Source organism: Crassostrea angulata, chromosome 2 (genome assembly GCF_025612915.1).
Source record: "Crassostrea angulata isolate pt1a10 chromosome 2, ASM2561291v2, whole genome shotgun sequence".
NCBI classification, from domain to species: Eukaryota; Metazoa; Mollusca; class Bivalvia; order Ostreida; family Ostreidae; genus Magallana; species Magallana angulata.
This window is the reverse complement of record NC_069112.1, coordinates 44,340,185-44,367,667: the sequence shown is the minus strand read 5'-3', so window position 1 is coordinate 44,367,667 and position 27,483 is coordinate 44,340,185. Positions and strand designations below refer to the sequence as shown.

The 27,483-nt window shown below is 32.4% G+C and overlaps 1 protein-coding gene across 1 annotated transcript; it reads right to left on the bottom strand.

The window, feature by feature from the left end:
* Nucleotides 1-669: 669 nt before the first annotated feature.
* LOC128172456 (CD209 antigen-like protein C) lies at nt 670-25,842 on the bottom strand. Its single transcript, XM_052838254.1, has 6 exons — nt 25,574-25,842; nt 21,938-22,000; nt 21,706-21,759; nt 8,389-8,459; nt 4,601-4,676; nt 670-1,728 (listed from the first exon to the last, which is right to left on the bottom strand). Exons 1-6 carry the CDS (start codon nt 25,698-25,700, stop codon nt 1,508-1,510), a joined length of 612 nt encoding a protein of 203 aa, XP_052694214.1. The 5' UTR covers nt 25,701-25,842; the 3' UTR covers nt 670-1,507.
* Nucleotides 25,843-27,483: the final 1,641 nt, after the last annotated feature.

The window sequence follows — 27,483 nt, the reverse complement described above, 5'->3', positions numbered from 1 at the left end:
AGTTAAATGTAGTCTATATGCGAGGTGTCCCAGAAAAAAAAAAAACTAATTTTTTTTCTTTATTGAAGCCGGTGCTTGTTGAGTTGTTTTTACCTAGAGTATTCTTGTTTCATAACTCGTAGAACTGTATCTGGAGTATGTGTTTAAAAAAGCAGCCTTTAAAAGCAAGATGCTTGCTTTCTTGTCCGATTCATTGTGAAAAAAAAATCAATTAAACTAAAGAAATATGATGCAATATTGTGACATCATAAGTCGATGAAAGGCATATTTTCACCTTAATTGTTTAAATAGAAAAATACACTTTCGTTTCCTTTTTTTTTTAAAATTGAATCACAATTCTAAAGTTTTGGTCAAACATTATTTAAGAATTTCAAATGGTATAGGATATTATGGAACACCCTGTACAAATGAAATAATCAGCACGAAATCATATTACGAGAACTAATCTAATATATACTTATATTAAAAAAAGAATAATTCTTTTATGTACCTGTGTCATTTAACGTGGATATTCATATCTTTCTCATTTTATGTTTTGATTAGCTGATATAGATTACAAAATAAAGAACGTAATATATACATGCATTTTTGTTTAACTCCTTATCACTGGGTGATACATGTAGATCTGACATCAATGTTTTAAGTTATTGACCACTTTTTCCCGTGATAATTGCGTGGACCCTGAGGTCCACGCAGAAAATATATAAGCGAGGTTAAACCGGATGCTATGGGGAAAATTCAGCCTGCGCATGAGCTAGCCTGGTTCCTGTGCGTAATGGGTAGCTCAGGGAACCAGGCTAGCACACGTTTATCTGAATCGGGATCGGGATTTCATGCCGTATGCACACATAAGTTAAAAGGCGCTGTAATTGTAAAGTTGTCGGTAAACAGTACAGAAACAAAGTATTCCTTTTTAAAAATGATTGGCATGTGATATGAACTATCAGTATTATGAAATAAGTTAATGTTATGCCGAAACTACAGCATGCATCAAATAGCATAATTTGCAATGTTTTGTTGTTTTCCGAATACACAAGTAATTTAACTTTACTTTTATAGTAGGCGAGGGTAGAGAAATTCCCGATTAAATTTTTTAAGCATTTAAGTATGATTGAATAATTATGTCACTGTATAAAAGTTTAAATCTCAAGAAAATTGCATCATATGAATATGAAATTTTTAATTTACACAAAGCTGTCACTGCATAGTTAACAAAGTAGTGCGAATAGTAAAATTCACCGAATGCCTGATACTGTACATGCAAACTTCATTCATAGATAGATCATAATTATTTTAGAAGTATGAATCCTTTAAATTCTGAGATAAAAAGACAGGGCTATACATACATATATACGTAATACAACGTACAAATTTAGTGGTTAAAAGCAGAGGGCTAGAGTCGGTGGAATCTCTGATAATCTTAAGGCTTTCACTTTTTCGTTGGAAACACAAACAAATGGTCCACGTATTGTAGTCCTTTTTTAAAGGACAGCAACTTGTTTCTCTCTTATTTTCTTTCACAAATAAAGTAGAACTTGCTAGTGCAAGGATAATCACGCCACCTGCCATCTTTTTTTACCAGGGCGCACTTCTCACGTCCTTCACCATTGGGTTCTGCTGGATGCCAGTATTTTAATGTCGATGCACTCTCCGAATGATCCCAAATCCATAAGTGTTCTACGGTGTGTAATACAAGTCCGATCCACCACATTCCTTCCGAGCTCGAAACTAAATAAAAGAACATTATAATTAAAATACCCTCACCGATTTAGAATTTTAAAATAAAAAAAAAATGACCAAAATATACTTTTTAATTGTTTTGAAAGGTAAAATTTGGAAAAGCCCAACCGGAATTCGAAATTACAGATTCGTAGCTAATGCTTCTACCAATTGATTTACTTGTTAGGTACGAATATCCGGAAAGTTAAGGATAGTTATAAAACTATCTTATTTTATTGGCTATTTTCATTTGAAGTATATCACAATATTTTGCAATTATCTTTAAAGGAGGCCTAAAAGGTAGGAAATGATATTACCAATGTGATGAAGTTGAATTCAGTTTATTTCAGTTTTGTATTTGTTTGTGTAAATAGTTGTAATTTTGGACCAAGTTGTGTTCCATACTTGTCAATCGAGAGTGTTTGGTGTTATGGCTATTTTTAGTATAACCGGTTTGGTGAGTTAGAGCCGTGGCTGCTTGTCAAGTGTGCGGCAACGTTGTTGAAATCGTCAAGTTTGTAAATTTTGGCGAATACCAGAAGCTAGTCTGGTAGACTGGTAGCCATAAATTACTGTAAATCTGTTTGGGCATTTGCTTTTCTCCAGCCGGTAAGTTTTTGTATGTATTTTGTCAGTTTCATAGTATATTTACGGGGTGTATATTTACAGGGTGTGGTCTTTGTTATTTTCGTTGTATAAATGAGTATGTCTATAGGTTTTAGCATAGGTAATTATTGTTTCAGTGCATGGATAATCATATCGTTAACCCGGTGGGTCAATGGTGAAACGTTAGTTGAAGTCTTAGCTTAGCATATGTGGGGCAGGACTAGGACTGAGAACTATTAACGGAGCAGCGCGTGACGCAAGTGGGACGCACGGGAGCTCGTGTTTGACCAACGTTTATGGTTAGGAGGCCCTGTGTGGATAGTTTTCCAGTGAGAGACCTTCGAGTCCGGAACTAGAGACAGGATATTTTGTTTGTGTTTTGTCTGCTATGGAGGCCCAGTGGTGACTATTTTAGGATGGCTTTTGCAATTATTTGAAGCCAAACTTTCAATTCTATTTTATGATTAAATGATTTATCAGTTTACCTAGTGATAAAAATTGATTGTTTAATTACAGATAACATTCCAATTTACTTTTTCTGTGAAATTACATTTAACAGTATTGGTGATTTTGATTTGTTGGTTTTTTCCTTTAAATACTGTAATAGCTATATTTAGCCAGCGTTTAAAGCTTTAATTTATTTGTTTTATATATACATTGACAATTGAATGTGTTAAAAATTAATTCACTGTTGTTTTATCTGAAATTGTGTGTCCTGATGAAATCAAATAGTGCTACTGTCACATGCATCTTGTGTAAAACTAAAAAAAAACATTTAAAGACCTAAAATAATATGTACAACAGTTTTCCATCTAGATATGTGTTAGCAAATGTCCTAGTTTTTCTTTTTCGTGTGATGCTAGTAGAACATATAAATGAGCTTCATGTTATCTTAAGCAAATCAAATGTGACCAGGTCCATGCTAAGTCCGCGACAAATCAACAATAATAGCTTAATGATTATTAAACTGAACACCTTGGGATGATTTTGATATAATTATATTTTTCAAGACACAAACACCTAATCCAATAGATAAATGATTAGAAGAAACACAATTTGTTCTCCTCAAGTACATAATTGCCTAAGTAAATCAAAAGAGATCATTTATTAGCCGCTTAAAAAATACACCAGGGAGACCGATGGAAAAAAACCCCTGTAACTAAGGCATGAAACATACCGAAAAAAAGAAACTTTTATTATCATTCGTAGCTCAAAACTGCAGCGTTAAGAACAAGCTTTTTTAAATTAATTTACTCAATAACTTGTACGAGTGTACGAGTAATCGACTAAGAAAACTTAGTTGGTGATCAGTGTAACCGAGCGATAGTCGAGTACTCGTTGAAATTCCTCTTATATATATATATATATATATATATATATATATATATATATATATATATATATATATATATATATATATATATATATATATATATATATAAACGAGCGAAAACATTGCAAACACATTCAAATTGACATACACCTGCCCATAGTGAAGGATATATAGATATACATAAAGCACTGTGAAATTCACTATATTGGAGCTCAAGTTCACCCCGGCCGGGGCTTAACCCATGACTTCTGGAATCTTTTTTCCTAGCAGTGAGCGACCACCGGGCTAACCAATCGGCCTTCTAGGCAAGACATTATTCCTGCCTTCGATGACGAACGGAACCATGCGCGCTGGTCGCACAATAAACGCTCGCTTGAGGTACAGGTTAAACGACATTTTGAGAGGATCTAAACGATATACATTGCATAGATATATACATATAATAAGCAAAAACATTGCAACGACTCTAAAGTTGACATATACCTGCCCAAAGTGAAGGATATAGATATGCATAAACCACAGAGAAATTCACTTTAATGGAGCTCCACCTCCGCCCCGGCAGGCGTTTGAACTCACGACCTCTGGAGCCTACTTTTCAAGCAGTGAGCAACCTATTTATGTATATTTTGATCCTTCACTATAGGTAGATATAGTCAATAAGAGATTTAAACTTATTGCCTTTATGTATAAAATGCATGTCACATTGTATTACTACTCCTATGAAACCATAAAAAAGAGATTGAAACGTTTATCAACTTGAAAGTAACCTATTGCCCGTTCCTGCAAAGTAAGAATTAAAAAAAATTAGTTTACTTTTAAATCCCAAAAATGTCCAGAAGTTTAACACTTGACATAATTTTCGAAGGTTAAGCAACATAATTATATCATGGACATAATCTGATGGCCAACTCAAATAGAACTGTTTAAAGCACAAGAAACTACCTTTATCATACAACCATTTCTGTTCTGATTCTGTGTTGATCTCAAGAAGATGTGACCCAAATGATTGGCATTTACCCTGGTAATGAACAAATAGGTAAATGAATAAAATACAAATAAATAAATAAATGGATAAAACACAGATACAAATAATTCAATTATCAATGAATTTGCCAATGTCTTTATGAGGTAAAGTCACGCAATTAGTTTTCCTTAGAATACAGTTTCCAGCTACTGTCAAAAAATAGGATTTGTCTTATTCCTTTGAAAGCGATTCGCATATTTCACAAATGTTGCGTTATTATATATGTGCGGAACAAAATAAAAAACAAAAATCGATGCAGCAGTTTATATACACATGTATTATATTATCAAAGTAATATGTGAATTGCCATGTTTAACTTTGTTCTCAATGTATACAGCCCACAACAAGTAAATGCTTTTTTGGTGATCAATGTCGGAAAAAAATCATCGGAATGAAGTGTAATAATGTCAAAATTGGAACTATGAACCAGTGCACGCGAAAAAAAGAACGAACTAAACCTACAGATTCATTAAGAATTTTTTTTGTCTACGTCCCATAATGCTCGCTAATGTTTTCTCCCATGGTGCTGTGCTAAAATGACTTACTTTTAACTCGTAATAAAGGGTGCCTTGAGGTTTGAAGGCACGTTTTGAGACCAAAAAAGTTTCGGTGAGACCAGAGATTTTAAATGCTTGCATTACTTCGTATTGAGTCGAGAAATGCAAACAAATGATCATTGATTTAAATGTATGACGTCACAGTGATCTCGTGCTATATTTTCCTTTGGACTATATATGATATGGGCCTAAAATGGCCCCCTAAAATGAACATCATCATTTTCCTATCATTCTTTGTTTTCTTAGTACAGATATGTATGTGATGTGTTTACATAATATTCATTTTGGTTCAAGTGCCCACAATTTAGAAATATGACATTGTAAAGACAACCTTTTCCCGCCATTTTGGCATTTTAGCGTAAAACAGCTTGTTTTCAGCAGTTTTTCCTTCCGAAAACATAGAGCGCATTCTTGAACAAATAAAATATTTTAATCAGAGATGAATCTAGTCAAGACTAATAAGTGACAAAAATATTTTCCTTGTTCAAGCATGCGCAATATATTTCCCATTCGTAAATAGATAAGAAAAATGTCAATTTTTGGCTGATTTTGATTGAATTAAAGAAATGGCGTCATTTCTGACGTGAAAATTAGTTAACATTTTATTGTACCCGAAACACTTAAAAAATGGGGAATTTTGGGGGCCAAATTTAACTCTTATCATATATAGTTCTTTGTGGAAAATAGGTGGATCAAACATCTGTAATGCTGTACTAACTATTTTAGTATAAAATGCGATTACTGCCTCAGATTTGGTTTGATAGAGAGATTATATATATAGAAGGAAGGGTCATTCTTACAGTCATATCGATCTAATTTTAAGTTAATTTTGCATGCATGTACAGTAAGTTTAAGTAGGGGGGATGAAAAAATAGGTCATTTTGAACTTAATAAAACAGAATAAACAGGATGAAATAACATTTTAAAAAATCTATGCAGATATAGCATATTGTCAAACCATAAAATGAAAATCGGAAATTACATTAAGAGTGACTCCATTCAAAAGTACAAATATACATCTTTCGTGAACACATTCACTATACTCTGTTCCAAGATATCCCAGATTCACATTTTGTTACTAATTCGATTTTTATAAGTAACTTAGGCATCATGTTTTCGTTCCTGTGAATTTTTTTCAGTGAGAGATGATAATGTGTCAATGAAATTATCTTGGAAATTATCCCTTTCAACTTTTTCAATTGTACTTCTTTCACAGGTATGTGTATTTTTATTACGAATCGTCCAAATGTGCTGCATAAATATCTTGGGACAGACTATAGATACTTGTATTCAGCATTGGTTTTGTTAGAATGAAATATTATTCAAAATGACCATAATATATACTATCTTTAAACACTTGCCTTAACCGCGGTGTAGATTTCAGTCTTGTCAGTTTCGATTGAGATATAAATTTACAATATATTTTCCTTTGAATTAGAGGTACACATACTTGATTATGTAAATATATATTAATAAACTAGAGGTACTGTGAGCAAGCTCACAATTGATACCCCCCGCTAAGAAAAAAATCATAACACATGTATTATTTCTATTATAGAAAATATTGGATGAATCTATTTCATCGTCCATTTTCTATAAATAACAACTGCTCTATTTTTTAAAACTGTTAATGCTTATATGAGTACAAAAACCAATTTCTATTCTTTAAATTCCATTTTAGTTCAAGTTAACTGTAAATGCATGAGGACATTTGCATCCTTATGTTAACAAACATGACTCGAAATTCCACGTCAAGCAGCCACTTAATATAAACATTTTGAGTTTTTGGTATACTGAACCCGATTTTTTTTTAACATTGACCTTGAACTTCCTCAATTGACCTTTGGTCAAGGTCATGACACACTCTCAGGTTATAAGCATTCTAGATGTGAAATAAGAACTTCCAATATTTGTCCATTAGAAAGATATGGACTGGACACGAGTTTTAAACTTTTATGCAAGTAGCCTTTGCCTTGCCCAAATGACCTTTGGTCAAGGTCATGACAAACCCTTAGCTCATAAGCAATCTTTGTGTGAACTGAGAACTTCCAATGTTTCTCCATAAGAACGATATGGACTGGACACGAATTTTGCACTTTTTTCTGCCATTGACCTTGACCTTGTCCAAATGACCTTGGTTAAAGGTCATGACACACCCTTAGGTCATAAGCAATCTTTGTGTGAAGTAAGAACTTCTAACTTTTCTCCATAAGAAAGATATCGACCGGAATTTTGCACTTTTTCTGTCAGTGAACTTGACCTTGCTCGAATGACCTTGGGTTAAGGTCATGACACACCCTTACGTCATAAGCAATCTTTGTGTGAAGTAAGAACTTCCAATGTTTCTCCATAAGAACGATATGGACCGGACACGAATTTTGCACTTTTTTCTGTTGGTGACCTTGACCTTGCCCAAATGACCTTGGTTCAAGGTCATGACACACCCTTACGTCATAAGCAATCTTTGTGTGAAGTAAGAACTTCCAATGTTTCTCCATTAAAAAGATATGGACCGGACACAAATTTTGCACTTTTTCTGTCAGTGAACTTGACCTTGCCCAAATGACCTTGGTTCAAGGTCATGACACACCCTTACGTCATAAGCAATCTTTGTGTGAAGTAAGAACTTCCAATGTTTCTCCATAAGAACGATATGGACCGGACACGAATTTTGCACTTTTTTCTGTTGGTGACCTTGACCTTGCCCGAATGACCTTGGTTCAAGGTCATGACACACCCTTAGGTCATAAGCAATCTTTGTGTGAAGTAAGATCTTCTAATGTTTTTCCATAAGAAAGATATGGACCGGACACGAATTTTGCACTTTTTCTGCCAGTGACCTTGACCTTGCCCGAATGACCTTGGTTAAAGGTCATGACACACCCTTAGGTCATAAGCAATCTTTGTGTGAAGTAAGAACTTCTAATTTTTCTCCATAAGAAAGATATGGACCGGACACGAATCGAACAGACAGACGGACGGACGGACGGACAGACGGACGGACGGACAAGGTGATTCCTATATACCCCCCCAAACTTCGTTTGCGGGGGGAATTATAAGAAAAACATGAGAACCAGGCTGTTTTCGTACATTTCATATTCGAATAAACTAAGGATATAAACAATATATTAAAGCAATAAACAATTTACCTTGGCATTTTTCCAGTTGAAAGGTGCTTTAATGAAACAGTATTGACTCTTTGTAACGTTTTCTTCGAGATCTGAAAATCATGCATAAGTTATTGTTCTTTTTTCGCCGATTATGCAATGTTGGCATTGAAAATGATAATAATTGAAATAAAACATACAATAGTGTGTAGTTTAATTGAAAGCACCCTCCCATACCACCAATTTTATATCCGTCTTCCTTGGAAGACGGTATAAAGAGTTGAAATAATTTACAGTCTCCGGGTTGTGCACTTCCTTTCCTTTGTGTTTGGTTGAAAATACATGATGTGAAAACTTACATTAATTTCATTGGTTGAAATACTGTTCGGCGCAAGGGAGATAATTTTCTGATGATCCTTGTACGACTTAACAAATTTCGTAGATTTCAAATATTAAAAAGTGAGAAAACGAAAATGCAATACAAATTGCTATAAATGAAATTCAGCCTTCGGTTTTCAGGTCCAACTACATGTAGTTGAAAGTAACATTCTACAATATCTATTGAAATTATTTGTTTTTCTTTAAGCATTGTTAATTCAAATATTTATACCAAAATGTCAAAAAAAAAAAAAATGATGCGGTATGCCTGATATTGGTAAAGTTATTTGCACCTTAGATAGAGAAATGCAGTGGTATGTTGCAACCAATATTGAAATAAAACCACTATTGAAATAAATTATTTCAATAGTGGTTGGGAATGCATTTCATTAGAAAAATCACTTTGCAACCACTATTGAAATAAAACCACTATTGAAATTAATTATTTCAATAGTGGTTGGGGATGTATTTCATTTGAAGAATCACTTTGCAACTACTATTGAAATACAACTACTATCGAAGTAATTATATCAATAGTAGTTGGGGATGCATTTCATTTTAAGAGTCACTTTACAGACACTTTTAAAGACTAATTTTTTATTATTATTTTTTTTATTGTAGACGAGAATGAACTTTTTAGAAATATTACTTTGTTATTACTATTGTAACGCAAGAAACACTTTATCTTACGAACAATATCAGATACAAAAGGTAGGTATTATACTTGCATATTTCAAGACTAAAAGGAAATATGGTATAATGTTACAATTTTCACGGGTGTGCAGAAATATATAACCAATTCACGCAAATTGAAATGCAAATAAAAGGTTTTAAAGACTTATAATTTACAGTAATTATAACCGAGACTATGAATTTAACGTACCTCTTTTCGGATTTTTACTGTTGTGCAGAAATAAAAAAACTCGTAGAATGATGTATAGAATTGTTTTTATATTCTTTTCTTTACCTTTTTCTTTCTATTGATATATAATGTGAAAATCGTACATTATTTGTACAAGAATTAACACATTGGAAATTACCGGAACTTCAACTCAAACCCCCTGTATATTAAAATAAATCAATTAAGGATACATGTAATTATAAACATCACTATTAAGATACATTATTTCAATAGTGGTTAGTGATAAATTTTATTACGACCACTATTGAAATAAATTATTTCAATAGTGGTTGATGATGAAGTTTATTACGACCACTATTGAAATAAATTACTTCAATAGTGGTGGGGTATAAAGCTTCTTATGAGAAATAATTTGCAACCACTATTGAAATACAAACACCATTTAAAATATTATATAACATATATCATTATAATAATCCTTATTGAAATATATTATGATAATCGTAATTGTATAAATGTATTTCAATACAAGAATAACTGTGCAGTATTGGGAATAAATTTCATTTTACATATCACATTTATGCTATTTTTTTGGTATAGGTCGTGGATGTACTTCATTTCAAGTATCAATTTGCAAATAGTAATTCGATTTTTTTGTTATAAATTATGTATAATTGTTATTTCATTATATATATATATATATATATATATATATATATATATATATATATATATATATATATATATATATATATATATATATATATATGGTTGATCAATCCAATAGATGGCGAGGCGAAGCCGAGCCTTCTATGAGATTGATCAACCCAATATATCTCCGTAATGAGTCAATAACTAACCTTATAAGTGTTTTGTTTTCTCGAGGACTATCAAGCGACATATTTATTTACAAATAGCGATGATCTACGCAACGCCATGTATAAGATGCCTAACATCTCGTCAAATTTAACTCATTTAAACTCTTCAAAATGTTCAAACAATCTCTCTCTCTCTCTCTCTCTCTCTCTCTCTCTCTCTCTCTCTCTCTCTCTCTCTCTATATATATATATATGAGAGAGAGAAGTAATTTAAATAGCGGTTGAGGATGTATTTTATTATTAGAATCACTTAGTAACCTGACTATCTAAATAAAACCACTATTGAAATAAATTATTTCAATAGTGGTTGGGTATGCATTTGTTTATAACCACTATTGAAATAAATTATTTCAATAGTGTTTGGGTATGCATTTCTTTATAACCACTATTGAAATAAATCATTTCAATAGTGGTTGGATATGCATGTTTTTTATAACCACTATTGAAATAAATCATTTCAATAGTGGTTGGATTTTTTTTATAACCACTATTGAAATAAATCATTTCAATAGTGGTTGGTTATGCGTTTCATTATAACCATTAATGAAAGAAATATGGATCACATTCTTAAATATGTTGTGTTTTATAAAGAATTCTTTACTTGTCAAAAAACTTGTGAATGCTTGTTAAATTTCTTGAGTTAAAATTCACATCATATATTTTTATAAAAAATGCATTCGATTTTTCTTCAACAAAATGAATCAGTTATTTAAGGAGGAAATGGTATCAGATATTCTGGGAAAACCTTTCAACTACTTTTAAAATTTATTATTTCAATAGTAATTGATAATAAATTCCATTATACATTTTACTTTATAGCAATTGTTGAAAACTGCTGAAACACAAGCACTATATAAATAAATTTTGTCCCTGCATTTCATTCAAAGTAGGGGATATACATTAGACATTTTCTGTTTGTCTGCCTGCCTGAGTCGTTGATATGTTCGTTCCAGATGGAAGTTAAAGGTAACACTGCTATGCTAATATTTTAACATTTGAATACTGTTTTTTTATATAAAATATTGTAATAAAAGTACTTTCATCGTTTAAGATTTTTTTTTAATTTTGAAATATTTCCCCACAATAGACGTGTTAAAGCACATGATATTAAATCAGAGCTAGTTTTTATATTCTTATTGATATCATACCCTGTTTTCTAGGCATGCTATATTTATGTGTGATTTTTATTATAGTTTTCAACTTACAAGAATTGGTAAAACTTGTTTAGAAAACTGATACTTTTTATGTGAAAATTCAAACAAATAAATATGAAGCAAAAATAAACTGGTAAGCTATATTTTTCACTCAGATTGAACAAATATATGTTTGCATACGTCATCCTAACACCAATTATTGTATTTACAAAAAATAATCAGGGCTTACAACCGCTTTTTTCAAAAGGAAAAAAAAACAATTACGGTAGGAATATGCTTAACATGCTCAAACTTTTTTTTCAAGATGTACTGAATTGATTTTTTATTTTTAATAGAAAAAACAATTACGGTAGGAATATGCTTAACATGCCCAAACTTTCTTTCTAGATGTACTGAATTGAATAGATAAAATCTGTATCTCTTTATTGTGGTTAAACGACCTGCACAAAATGCATTGGCTGTTTTCTTAAACGTTCCTTAGCAGAAACATGTTCTTATATTACCAAATGTAATATATACAAAATCAATTTGACAGAGGAGAACTAAAGTATGTACATGATGTTAAATGTTCTTAATTGCCAGCCGATGAGTAACAAAAAAGTATGACTGGATTCCCTAAAGAATCAAAGGAGTGGTGTTTTGCTTTGCTATAAAAGGAGGTAAGTGTTCGAATAAATAAAATTATTCAGGGTGTTAGAAATATAACCATCTATAAACGTACATAAAGAAGGTAATACATCTAACAATATTCAAAAAGCATTGTCTTCTTAAAACATATAGCTACATACGTGCCTGTAATTAACACGTTGAGCAAAACACTAAACCGAATATCACAGTTGTTTTTGGTCATTGCAAAAATAACTGAATAAACGAAAATCGGTTAAAACTGACTATTCCAAATGGAAACTTAACTACAACAAAAATGTATATTTTTTTTTATACTCTTCTTCATAATGGTAGAATTCTCTTCTTTATTATGATTGAAATTTTTCAATTGAACCAATAGGATGTCTCTAGGTTTTAACAATTAAGAAATACTGGTTAACCATTAAAATTCTGCGTAATCAGACAAATCAGTGAAACTTTACAGCAACCCTATCAATTTGCAATCAACTTGATAGTTTTTACAAATACTTTTTTCAATAAATTCATAAGCGTTTAATTCAATTTTCTGATGGTTCCGCCAAAGACTAGAGGACTTTATTTATTCAACTTTTGAAAGGAACATATCACGTTCCCGTTAAAGAAAGGACGTCAGAGCAACGAAGAGGTATTCTCCAGTTTTGGAGAGTAAAAAACAAACTGAGCCTCGGCAAAGAAGAAAACAAGGATGTTCTTCTCCACGAAGGTAAGAGAGTCTTAACAGTTTCCAATCTAAAAGAGACCATTCTTCAGGCAGCAAAGAAAACATTGGGAGCAGGAGCAAGAAGCATCCACTATAAAATGAAAGGAAAGGTTACAGGTGGAAGTGAGGCACGTGTGCGAAAAATTCTAAGTCGGAGTCAAAGGCATTCAATTATAAACGCACGATTTACAAATCAAGCTCCCATCCAAAGTATGCAGTCAAAAAAAGTTTTCGAAAGGCTTCAAATTGACCTCATAGATATGAGAAAGGAAGCGGTTGTTCATGATGGGATTGAGTACTCATACATTCTTAGTGCAATGGACTGATTTTCGAGATTTGTATTCTTAAGACCTCTTTAAAATAAGAGTCCCAGAAATGTTCTGAAATGTTTGAAGAACATTTTTTTCAGAACACGGCTATCCATCAATCGTTCAGTGCGACAATGGAACAGAGTTTAAGGGAGATTTGCCTGCATTCCTGGCTAAACATAGCATAAAACTAATTAACAGTAGCCCATATCACCCACAAAGTCAAGGAAAGGTTGAGAGAAACAACTCCCTTCTTAAAAGAAAACTAAACTTCCTAAAGGTTGCGAATAATCGGGGCTCAAACTGGGCAAAATGCCTTTTTGAGGTTGCGTGTGCGATTAACAGTCAGCCAAAAGAGGTACTTGGATACCAGACACCATTCATGGTGTACTATGGTCGGGGAGATGGTTCTACCGATGATATAAGGAAAAAAGCATCCCTGGCATCTGCACGATGTGGAGCCAGAATGAAGAGAATTAAAAGCAATTTTTGCTGTTCCATTTACAAGAGCGGAGAAAAGGTCTTGTTAAAATATCCCTGCCGAAGACGTGTACCTAAAAAAAGATCAGTAGTTATTGCAAGAATCCTTAAAAGAAACAAATTTTTCAGTAAATACTTTGTAACAAATATAGACCCAAACGGAGTTTCGCGAAAGGAATGGGTATCTGTGGAAAACATAACAAGCCTTACAGTTGAGGAAGAGAAAAAACGAAGAGAAAAATCAAAGAAGTTTTTTCAAGAAAAAAGACGAAGAGAGGATCATCGAAGAAAATATTACATTGCAATCACTCCAAGTACAGAAACCCAAAGAAACTCTGATCATGATAAGGAAAAAGAACAAAGTGAACCGGAAATCCCCCATCTGTTAAGAAATTGCGTAGAAGATAACGCAAATGACGCAGTTTTTATTCCTGGAGTCAGAATTACGTTAAATCCAACACGCTATGGAAATTGTCAATTTGATGCTTTAGCATGCCAGCTAAATAGCTTAGGCCTGTTTAGAACAGGAGATCAGCTTCGTCATAGCGCTATTTTGCACCTGCGGGAAAATAGAAACCTGTACGTTGATTTTTTCAGAAATGATAATTACTTTGACCTGTATTTAAATCACATGTCAGCTTCAACAACCTATGGGGACCATTTCACGCTTCAAGCAATTGCAAGAATATTTTGTTTGCAGATTCTAGTCATCTCCAAACTAGGTCAAGGGCATCACCGAATCGTATCAGACACAGGACGGTTCGACCCTGATCTTCCTATCATTACAGTTGGCCATTACCCGGAAGGATTGGGCGAACATTACGTTAGCGTTGTTTGTACTAACTTAGAAAATGTTTTGCCCAAAATACAGGAATCTCTTATTTCTGAAACCGATTCTGTAAATCAAAGCCAATCCTTTCAACCTGAGAACGAGGTTTCGTTACCAACAAACCAAGCTAATGACAACTTAGAAGTAAGTTCAGACAGCCCTGCAACTGATACTGACATGCGTCAATCTGAAACTGCAGGATCAATTTGCACAGATGATATCCTTCCAGATCCATTACTCGAACCAGATCAATCTATTTCTGAAGAGACCGAAAGACCTCCTTGTCCAGAGAAGAAGAGCTTTGGTGAAAATAACAGTTCCTTGCATACAGAATCGTCAAATACTGAGAATCCTCTACCTCCAAATCTAGTACTTGAAAATATAATACGAATTTGTATTGAATTTTATCCTGAATCAATGTTTAGACTGCAGTATGTTAATATATTCTTTATGCACGTTGTCAGATCTGCTGGACTACCCCTTATCCATATTAACAACTTGATAATGCCTGACATTCCGAATCCTGTTTGCATTCGGCGCTTGGTGAGTCGTTTTGGAAGGAATAGTGGCCTTATTTGTCGATTAAGAGAAATTGTACAGGATCAAAGATTCTTAAACACCTGGTTAGTTTTGTTTGAGGAAGAGAACAATTGGTACGAAATTCGAAACATATTTTGGACGAAAAGACACTAAATTAACATTGATGAAGAATGCTGCATTTGAAGCTCTAACGCAAGGAAAATTAACGTTTTGGGTTCTTGGTTCTAAACGTGTTTTTTTCTTTTATATCATGTTAATCTTTTTTGTTTCATGTTCCAGGCGAACTTGTTTTTTATTGTTGTCGTTGACTTTTAAATCAGAGTGACATGTTGCATAGGTATTCAAAGTAATTACGATTGCTTGCAAATAACTTCATTTTAAAATTGTTGACATTCATTCTCTAGATCAAACCGGGAGACTTTATTAAAACAAACAATTAATTGCAATGATTTTCAAGTTTAAATCTTTATCATGAACGTACATGTATGCGTGCGATATTAAGCCTGTTTTTCTTTTATTGAATTTCAAATAAAATTACAATGTGAATATGCTTTATTCGAGTTTTGTATTTTAAGGCTAAACTTAACCAATGGCTTAAAGCCGAGAAGGCTCATTCGAGATTCGAGATTCAAAATACGAGATTCGCCATACGAGATTCGAGATTTAATATCTAAATTAACCAATCAAATCATGGATCTGAAACATGTATCTTATCACACTGTTCTAAATAAAGATCATTCGTACATGCTCTTTCCTACAAATATAATACATATCATGTCATAAAAACTCTTATATAGTGGTTATAAAATGGTTAAATTAACATTTATGAATTAACCCCACACAGTATAAACAATAAGATTAGTGATAACACTGTGGGCTTTGCAAATACAAGTGATTTTGTTTGCCCTCCATGTTTTTCCCCCGAATCATTTTAACATGTAGTGTATTCGCCCTAACTGTGTAAAAATCAGCTCTCGAAGAAATATCTGTTTAATCTAAATAATTAAAACTGAGTGTGGTTTTAGCTATGAAACGAATTTCAGTGAAATAATCGACATGTCAAAATATAGGTAATAAACCATAGAAGATATAATGATTTACAACATCAACAATCCAAATAGGAATAGTGTATTGTAGGGTATCAATGCCATTGTCGAGATGAGAGAGAGAGAGAGAGAGGGGGGAAGTTTTGTAGTGTCAAATTCAACTTTGATTTAGAATTTGAAATTGATTTGATTTGATACAAGCATATATAGTAGCTATAGGGTAAGGCAGACCAACTAGCAAGCTTTAATTTCGGTGTTAGCGCACGTGTGATTTATACCGACTCTCTCTCTCTCTCTCTCTCTCTCTCTCTCTCTCTCTCTCTGTCATCACCTAGCATGTCCTTTTCCGTTAGGGGGTTTGGGGTATTTGTGATGTCTTATACATCGGCTAGTGAAAATGATAACAAAAAAATATGAAATTTTCTTAAATTGTGTGCGGATGGGTTGTACTCAATGATCTGTTTTCAGTATTTAAATTTCGGGGGGTAATTCATCAGTTATTCTGTCCCCACTTCGTTTTCTCTTCGTTTTCCAGGCGCTTTTTTCGTTTTGGCTCGGCAAATTAATTTCAGACTTTCTGTGTAGCACCATAACGATGCACTACAGATAAATTATGAATAGTTTTACATTTGATAAACATGTATATACCCGTACTTGATTTTAGATTTGACTCTTATGATCGGATTTAATGTTTAATAAATATAGGGTAGGAAAGAGAAAACTGGACTTTTTGCGCATATCCTACTGTACCATTCATTCAACACAACTATTAGCACTCATCGATTTCGACTTGGGTTCCTTTTTTTATCCACTGGTTTTAAAGCTATTAATTTTTGAAAATATTTCGAATTTATGGTCTGATTATATATAAATTAGAGCTGCGCTGGTGCATATATTTACCCAAATGGACCAAAATATACCCAAATGAACCTAAAAAAATTTGACAAAATTAGTTTTAAACGACTCATTTTTTTACTAATCGGGTATGTCCTTTAGAAAAATTTTGAACCAGTTTTTCCACACGTTAAGCAAACAAAGGACACTTGTTTCATTTTTTTCTGGGGAGGGGGTGGTGCCGGTGAAGGACATGTATTGCTTATGATATACTCCCAGTTGTTATAATAAGTAATTCATATTGATATGAAATGAAAGATTTCAATTACATAGCTGCTATCATGTATTTTGACCCCTTGCGAGAGTTTAAAACAATTTTCAAAGCATTTAATGTAATTCAACCGATCATTTTTGGAAAAAAAAATTCTGTATCCCCGCCTGATACGTCCGCCTCCTTGTATATTAGAATTACATGTACGTTGATCATATGTACACATTAACTTAATCGGCTATGTTATATGACGATAATACATTTTATCTGGCTAAGTGTAATGTAGTAGTATATTAAGTACACACATCTTTGCAGCGCTTATTTACATCTTTAGAGAGTTACTTACATGCAAAGTAAACATTTGTATGATTTATATGTTATTATTGTCAATTTTGGTGCGGGGGGGGGGGGGGGGTTGGTGGTAGGTAACTTCAGAAACACTCAACTTGGGTGTGATACATATGCCTGTCTATATACCTTCTATTCTTTCTTGTTAATATACCAATGAATGAATCATAACAAACTACATCAATTAATTTTGAGAAATCCATGCACAAACTTTTTAAAATTTTACTGTTTTCTGCACGAGAAATCGGCAATGTGAACAAATCATCCTTACCTTTAATTGTACAAAATATGTATCCTTCTATATTGAAAACAATGCCAAATGTAAGACTCATTTGAAATTGTTTACTCAAGAAAAGTAAAATAAAAAATAATTAATTATTCTGTATGATGTGATAATATCTCAATGATTAGTTTATAATCATAGTACTAGTGTATGCCTGTATACATAAAAAACGATAAGTATTGCTTATATTTATCGTTGAAACTTGACTGATTATTTATATTAAGATTAAAACATATTTTAGATACTAATCGTCATGTGCGGATTTAGAAAGGAGGGGGTCAGTGGGTCTGGACCCCCCCCCCCCCCCCCTACCGAATAAATTGGCTCCGTTTATGAAGTTCTCTAGCATAACCGCATTTTTACACAAAAGGGTTGAATAAACCGGGGTTTTAAACTATTGGTTGTGATATTCCCAAGGGTTCAAACGCATCAGGTGGAAATGCAGCGGGGCAAACAAAATCACTTAGATCCGCAAAACACACTGCATAATTACTAGTCTACTTTAATATTCTGTGTAAAAATAATTACAAATAATCATTTAGTTAGCTAGGAAGAAGTGAACATATCATTTATTTGTATATAAGAACATGTACGAATGATCTTTATTAATAATGGTTTGATATCGCTAGGATACATGTTTTCAGAACTTTAATTTGATTTGTTAATTTAGATATTGAATCTCGAATTTCGAATCTTGAATTTCCGTTTTTCGTATTCCGAATGTCGTATTTTGAATCTCGAATCTCGAATGAGCCTTCTCGGCCTTTGTATATTTTTCTCATCAACATTTGTCCCATGTCAGTCATTGTTGGTGACATCATTTTTGTAGTCGTAAACAATTAATTTTTTATACCTTTTCTCCATAACAACATAGCCAATATCAAACAAATATATAATATTGATATTTTTTGCAAAGTTTAGTAAGTTTTAGAGAACGTTCGCAATTAAATTTTTGAGCAGATATCTTTATATTTCAGTCAAAACCATCCTCTGTAACGTAATGATTTATCACCGGAGAAGGGGTGGCTTGGCTTTATATGTCAGGGTGAAACAATGTTTTTGATTTTATATTAATCAATAACATTCAATTGACTTAGAATTGTAAAATTAAATAATTTCAGTGGCTGCTTTTTTGTATATTTAATTTTAACAAGTAGTCGGTGTTTTATTAGTCATATTCATAATGAAATACATTTCAAACTAATATTGAAACAATATAATTCAAAGAATTTGTGTCCCCCGCTTGGTACTGAAGAATCTCTCGCAATTTATTGATCTCAGGTTTAATTTTGATCTTTTGACCTGAAAATCATTTTTCAGGGGTCATTTTTAAGCTATAACAAATGTTGATTTAGGAGTCCACTACAAAATCTAGTATGAAATACTTCCATATTGTAAAAATCTTTGTATCGAAATGAACAATTGAATCAAGTATGATTTTATACATTTGATTTTCCAGGTCGAAGTATGTATTAGCGTAGAAAAATAGTTAAGCTACGAATCTGTAAGTCATGAGTTCGATCTCGATCTGCCTTTTAGAAATTTGACCTTTGCAATTATTCTTCAAATGTAGTTTTAATCAAATATTGCATAATTGAAATTTCAACTCTGGTAGTATCTTGATTGTGACTACAATATGATGTTGATAATGAAATACAATCTAAACCACTATTGAAATAAATTATTTCAATAGTGGTTAAGGACACGTTTCATAACAACCACTATTGAAATAAGTTATTTCAATAGTGGTTAGGGAGGCGTTTCATCACAACCACTATTGAAATAAGTTATTTCAATAGTGGTTAGGGAGGCGTTTCATTACAACCACTATTGAAATAATTTATTTCAATAGTGGTTAGGGAGGCGTTTCATTACAACTACTATTGAAATAAACTATTTCAAAAGTGATAGGGATGCATGTCATTTTTATGCCTATTATTCCGTCTGCGTATAGCTTTGTCAGTTCCAGATAACAGGTGGTATGGAAAGCATGACCATATAAAGGTAAATCATGATTAAAAATGAATTTATCATATGATAAGACATACTTAATATCTGAAAAAACTCCCCTAGCAGAAAGGAAAGTGCTACAAATAGACATAATAATAGACATAAAACTGATATGCATCATCAATCACTATTGAAATACTTTTTTTAAATAGTGGTTGAAATGAAAGGTATCCCTAACCTCTATTGAATTTTTTTTATTTCAATAGTGGTTGAAATAAAACGCATCCTTAACCACTATTGAAATAATATTTTCAAATAGTTGTCGTAATGACGTACATCCCTAACCACCATTGATATAATTTATTTTAATAGTAATATTTATTATAATATTTATCAATAAATAATGATTCATTATACAGGGGGTTTGAATAGAAGTTCTAGCAATTGACAATATGTTCACTATCATTTAAATACATGTAATATACAATATTCATAGAACATGATATGTCTGTAAAAAGAAAAACGTAAAGAAAAAAATATAAATTTTCAAAGTAATACTTATAAAGATATTCATTCTAAGCTACGATTGAAAAATAATTTTAATAGTATATGTTCTTCAACAGTGTCTGTAAATTGATTTTTAAAATGGAATACATCCCGGAACAATATTTGAATAATTTATTTCAATAGTGGTTGTATTTCAATAGTGGTTACAATGTGATTCTTCAAATGAAATACATCCCCAACCACTATTGAAATAATTTATTTCAATAGTGGTTTTATTTCAATAGTGGTTGCAAAGCGATTTTTCTAATGAAATGCATTCCCAACCACTATTGAAATAATTTATTTCAATAGTGGTTTTATTTCAATAGTGGTTGCAAAAGTGGTATAACTTTGATTTTATCAAAATAATACGAGTCTACGACCCTACCTAAGATCTCGTTTACCTTATAGTCGATCTCAACTTACATTCTCGCGCACACAGTTCTCAATTTTAGACACGCAGGCTTAAACGACACAAGACACAAAAATGTTCGGATAAATCCACTCGCCATGCTATGTAGAGGAAGGTGGCATTTATATATATATATATATATATATATATATATATATATATATATATATATATATATATATATATATATATATATATATATATATATATATATATATATATATATAAAAGGAGAATTAAACTGTCTTTGATAACTAATTGGTGTTTCGGTTTGTTCTTAAGACGGTAAGCTTTTTCAAAAATGCTAAACTTGTATACTTTTCTGTTATTGAGAGCCCACTCGCAATTTCTCGGGCCTTTCCGGCAAGCTCGGAACACACCTCAAATGTATTACTTTGGCGTCCATGACCCCCCCCCCCCCATGTTATAAAAATTTGATATAAATACAACACATTTTACGATCTGTTGAGATGTGAGCTATATACTTCATTAAAGTCAACTATATACCCTATTATAGAACACATAAGCGACATAAAAGGCTGTCTAACCGATAGTTATTTTGGTGGGAATCGACTCCATTTTGAATTAAATTCTAACATCTGGTGATGTTAATACATTCGAGGTGTTTTTCCAAGCTTGCCGTAAAGGCCCGAGAAGTTAAGATTGTTTAAGTGTCATGTTTAAAACAAGTATCATACTTAGGCCAGTCAAAGATTAACTCTTCAAACGATAAAAGCTACGCCCTGCGTACAATGTAGAAATGGTTGCTATAGTTGTGTAGTTGTGTTGCCGAATCCTTGTTCAAGTGATTTAAACAGTAACACATGTGCCGTCATATCAGACAGACAGACTGATGGACGTTCGAACGTATGGACAGCAAGAATAGATTACTTACATGTTCCGTTCTCATCTAAACATCCAAGATGAAATTGTAAACGTTCTATTGTCTCTGAAACCCAAAAACAAAAGTATTACATCTTTGATAGCTAAGTTTGTGGGTTTTTTTTTAAATTAAGATAAACAATCAGTTTTTGTACTTCTAAAACCAGCTTTCTTAAGCTTTATGACATATTTCTTAATGATTGAAGTGTACTAAGCATAAACTCATCGTTTATAAAAAGAAATACCTCTAAAGGAGTCAAGTTGATTTTTTAAACTGCCAATTTGTCTTTGCAATACCACTTCTCTATCTGTGAAAGTTAAATACACGTTTTGAAAAGATATTGTAAATTAAAAGTATATATAATAATATGTTATAGTTTTTGTCATCATTTTTGTTCATAAGCTTATTTTGTTTATTTATTTATCACAAATAGGTCGGCTTTTGTTGTCCATTAAAATGATCATTTTTTCACCTGTCTCTAAAGAGTATATCTACAAAGTAAATTAACAGAAAAAAAGGATATGATATTTTGAAATACAAATCGCAACAAACTTTTGAACTGCTGGTCTTCCTGTGAAAATAATTAATCTAAGGGATCTTAGCGACAAGCCTTTTCATTGCGAAATTTATTTTCATATTTGAGGGTCTTAACAATTTCGACTGTACCCTGAACATTTTATTCTTCAAAATGAGTTGACTTGTTACCAAATGTAATCAATTATGTTTTTGTTCATACATTTATCATAAGTCGCAGAATCATGCATACACCTTCTACATCTTTGTTCACTTTTACCATGATAAAAAATTCAAGCTTTTTTATAAATATATTTTTTTCAATAACGAAAGCCTCCATTATACATGTTGTTCAAGCATTGTATAGTGCAGTCCCTGAAACGTTTTACTTTCTTATTCCGTGCTTTCTTCGTGTGTTCATTTGGGCTATACGCTTCGTTTAATTCGACCTTACTGTTCACAAAGCGCTCAACGTGCGTCCAGCGTTCACTTATTCTTCAGTCAGATAATATTATATTTAGGCTGATAACAATACATACATTTTGTGTATTTGTTATTTTTCCCCGATTACCAACGAAACACAATGTAAGAATAACTCCCAAGAAACTCAGAATAAATCATTCATCTTGCGTTCACATATTGTTACCGTGCGTTTACCTTTCACTTTGCGCTCGCGTTCGCTCACCTTTCACCTTTCATAAGTGGTCATCAATTTCAATTCAGCGTGCGCTCTTATATAGTTCATTGTGCACTCACCGCTCGCTCAGCGTGCGCTCACCGTTCACTCGCCGTTAAAGTGGGAAAATAGAACGTTTCAGGGACTGTACATGTATAATTAATTCATAGGTGTGAGAATTACATTTAAATGTGTTGTTTTCTAAAATCAAATTGCGTAAGCTACTCGGATCTGATGTGGAAGGGGCTAGTATTGTATAAAAACTCTTGTCGTACTTATCGTAGGCTATTTCATGTTATATCATATAACTGACACGCAGGCATTGTGCCTGTGGTCTGATATGCTCTATATTTATAATGAAATTACAGCCGCCACTTATAGAAATGCTTAACATGTGCAAAATTGTTGTTAACATATAAGCAACATATTGACTAAAAAAATATTTTCTGTTGGCGTTGTTATATGGGGACATAATTTGTCTTTCCTTAGAAATTATCGTAATGTTTTTGCAGCAACCATTGTTTTAATGGCATCAAATACATTTATGTCCAGTTTGTGTTCTTCTGAAGGATGGGGGGGGGGGGGGCAGACAAAAACTCCCATACCTCGATTTTTTTTTTGGTTTTCGTTTAACAGTTGAAGTTCGCATCTTCAGTAAAACCCTTTGTTTTCATATCAATATTTTTTTCTTGGATAATATTGTTGTGACATTTTAAATCCGGATTTGTTATTTCTTGGTTTTATTTTAATTTTAAATGTCTTGTACCTTTAACTATTTAGACAACATTGGGCAAGACAACGCACATTTTATTTCTTCTGCCTTGTTTATGCTAATATCAGTGCGTTCCTTTCAGTGTTACAATGCTTTCCATTAAGACAAAATTAAAATCATCTGAAGTTTTCTTAATTTCGACCGACGACAAATCAAGTTTGTTTCCGTCCATGTATGAAAAGAGTCATTATGAAAAAAAACCTGTTTAAATCCGCTGTTAAATCGTAAAAATATTATAACTATTTTCTTCTTCTGGGTTGTAAAACTTGTATCTACATTTATTTTTTCTAGAGAAGTCATTAATTTCAGCTTAAGCAGTCTTTGATGTAAACAACACTCGTCGCGAACCAGTTCATCTGAAGAAAATCGCGAAAGAAAATCGTTGCAAATAAAAAGTGGTTTAAAGTAAGTTTGACAAGAGTGTTTATTCAATACTAGCCCCGCCCATATCAGATCCGAATTACTTACGTAATTTAATTTAAGAAAAAAAAATATGTCAATGACACTCTAATGCACACATATAAACAAATTACAAGTAGTGTTATGGGTTCATAGTGTCACCCCGCCCTATATAGTGTTTGCGTACATAAAAAAAAAAGAATGGATTCTACAGATATTTCAAAGGAAAACAGATATACTGTTTCATGACCGCAATAAAAACAATGAATACATATTTATTTCATGGAAATGAAAACAAAATATACGACATATTCATCTTAGCAAATAACCTTTGCCGATTGCTTAAATCCGTTTACAAAACATTTGCATTTTTTGACACTACGCTATTTTAAAGGGGCATGGTCACGATTTTGGTGAAATTCCATTTTTTTTTTTATTATTTACAATGCTTTAGAATTGCATTTCTAATGATCAAATAAAATTTGAGATTCATTCGTAGAGTTATAAGCAAGATGCATGGCTAACAATAGAAGACTCCCGCCTTTTTTTTTTGTTTTCATATGTTCAATATACCAGTAAAAATTCTTTTTCAACATATTCTATCTTTTTAATTATTCTAAGCATAGATAAACAGTTCATAACGTTTAAAACATTCGTTTAAGGTTTAAAACTGAAATTATTACTTCAACGTTCAAAATGTAAACAAACGCTTTGTTTACATAGCGAAGCATTTCAAGCTCTGTAACTCGCTTATAACTCAAGAAATGATAATCAAATGACTCTCACAGCTGAAAATAATACAAAGAAAAAGAGCTCTCAAATTTGAGTTGTAACAAATTCATAACCTTAGAAAAATCCATCAAATGTTGGCACACTATACTAAAAGGTGCACTATGCGTACTTCTCCTCTAATAAAATAATTCCTAAGAATAGCAGATTTGCAGCTACAAATCCTTCAATTAACCTCAATAATATCACACCGCCGAAACACTAAATAAGTGCCGAGTCAAGTGATCTGAACTACGCGGCTGATAGGAGAGCTATTCCTTTTCCATTTTTGTTAAAATCATAGAATGTTTAACATTCATAAGCAGACCGTCTTAAATAAATTGATATAATAAATGCATACATTAAACAACATGTGCCTTTGGGATAAGTACAATGGCATAAAGAAATAATAACGCGGGGTTCAGTGTACTGCGAAGAGAGCCATGTTTAAACATTTCTACTTTTAATCAATGACGTTACGTTTGTAGAACCCAAGGTCAAGATTTTTTAAGTTCAATTATCATCATTACAAACGGATAAAAAAACTCTACCAAGATTAGGCGTAGAGCCATTAAAATTTGGATTTGACAAATCCTTGAGGTGTTCTATTCGATAATATAAAAATATTGAAACGTGCAAAACATATCATAAGCACTTTTTATAATAGGAGAAATTAATTATGATGAATTCAAAATTGTTTAAACGTTTATTTTTTTTTTTTAATATAAAATGATTAACTGTTTAAATCTTACTGTAAGCTCCGTTGAAACGTCTGTCCATCTCATCGACATGGCATTTGTCTTCATACAACGGTTGTCCATCAAAGCCGTCCATGAAACAAATGCATATAGCCACTTGAACAATGTACAATCCACTCATTTTTTTTTATTGCTTTTTATTCGTTCTGCAACTGCAAAAAATGTCTAAAAGAATAGCTCACAGTTCACACAAATCTGTGTTGCAATGAAAAACGTCTTAGTCGGCTAAATACTGTCGAAATATTTTATGTTGTAATACTTGAGACAAGTCGTCTGTCTGAGACTTTTAACAAAGAGGAAGTAAACAGTTCTCTTTTTATATGTTGCATGTAAACACTTGTTCGGGATACTTGACAATTATGAAACATGTTATATAATAATAAACAGAAATTATTATTGTTAGAATACTACACATGTACACATTTCCTTAAACGTTAAAATGTAATTATTTCTATGTTTTCTACCTTATATGTAAAAACACAAAATTCTACAATCTAATATTTGAGGAATTCAATGGGTAATGAAGGGATATAAAACAAGTTTGAATCATTAGTTACCGAGGCCGAGTACAGAACGAGTACGCGCACTTTCGCGCAGCGTTTCATTTGTATTATGACGTCATCTTTTTGCTTTGTTGACGCCATAGCGTGATAGTTTCAGTTGCGGATATTCAGCGAAATTTGTTGAAAATGGCTCGTTTGATGCGTAAATTGATATCATATATAAATGTTTCGAAGCATAAGCTTTATTTGGTCTCCAATCATCGAAAATGTGAAGAGGGTTCAGCAAGCCTAGCTCTTTGTCATGCTTTCTTAACTCGCCTAAATATAGCTTAATTCATATATTTCAAAACAATGACCATGTCTTTTTTATTAATGACACTTAATAGGTGATATTACATATTTATTTATTACTTAAATATATCTTAATGTTTTAATAATACTATAAAGATCACCATTCCCACCTTTGTCAAATAAAAAATAGCCATTATCTGACAAACTGGGAACTTGGGCATACAAAAAAAAACAACTTTGATAAGACCCCTGGAACAAACCTGGAGGTAAAAGGTTTTTTATGGCTTACGGCCATCTAGTTGCCGGATAGTCTTTACGGCAAAGAGTTCAGTTATCTGAACATGCGCGACAAAAAATAGTTCTATTCGAATGTTGCAAAGTTAACTGTTTGTTGTTCATAATAAATATCTTTAAGCAAGATTACATTTTCCATATGTTATTATCACTTATGTTATTGTAACCAATATGAATTGACTTTATTTAAATAAAATCCAACGCGAATGAATATTAACTGCAGTGTTTTCCCTAGGCCGTTTTTGCATAGAGGTATAGGCCCCCGCCATGCTTTCCGCTATGCATACTTACATGTATTATAAGCAAAAAATCTTTTCTCAATTATTTCAGATCCTAACAGTGATAAGTAAATGTAAAGTTGTCGTTATTTCGTTCAATCTTCATAAAAACGTTTGCACCCGCAGAGAGCGTCGCTAACATCGATCTCAGCAAGGGGGAAAATGTTTAACGGTTAAAGAACTGAACTTATGATTGAGATATATTGAAACTGGGATTATAAATCGGTAATAAATGCATAAATAGAGGGGCAATTAATACTTGTTTTAATATAATGTGCCTTCTTCGACACCTCCGCCATTATCGAATGTTAGGGATTTTCCAAGATCTAAAACTAGCACAATGTTCCCTCGATGGAGTTACCTTGGTTGTGCTATGATTGAACTGTTTATTTGTCGTTAAAATATTTGAAACTTTAGACCAAATGTACTCAAATAAGAAAACAATTTACAGTTAAGCTTGATTGCAAGTCATATACGGAAGCGATGTCACAAATACAAATACAAATATTTTACTATAACATAAAGACGTCGACGTATA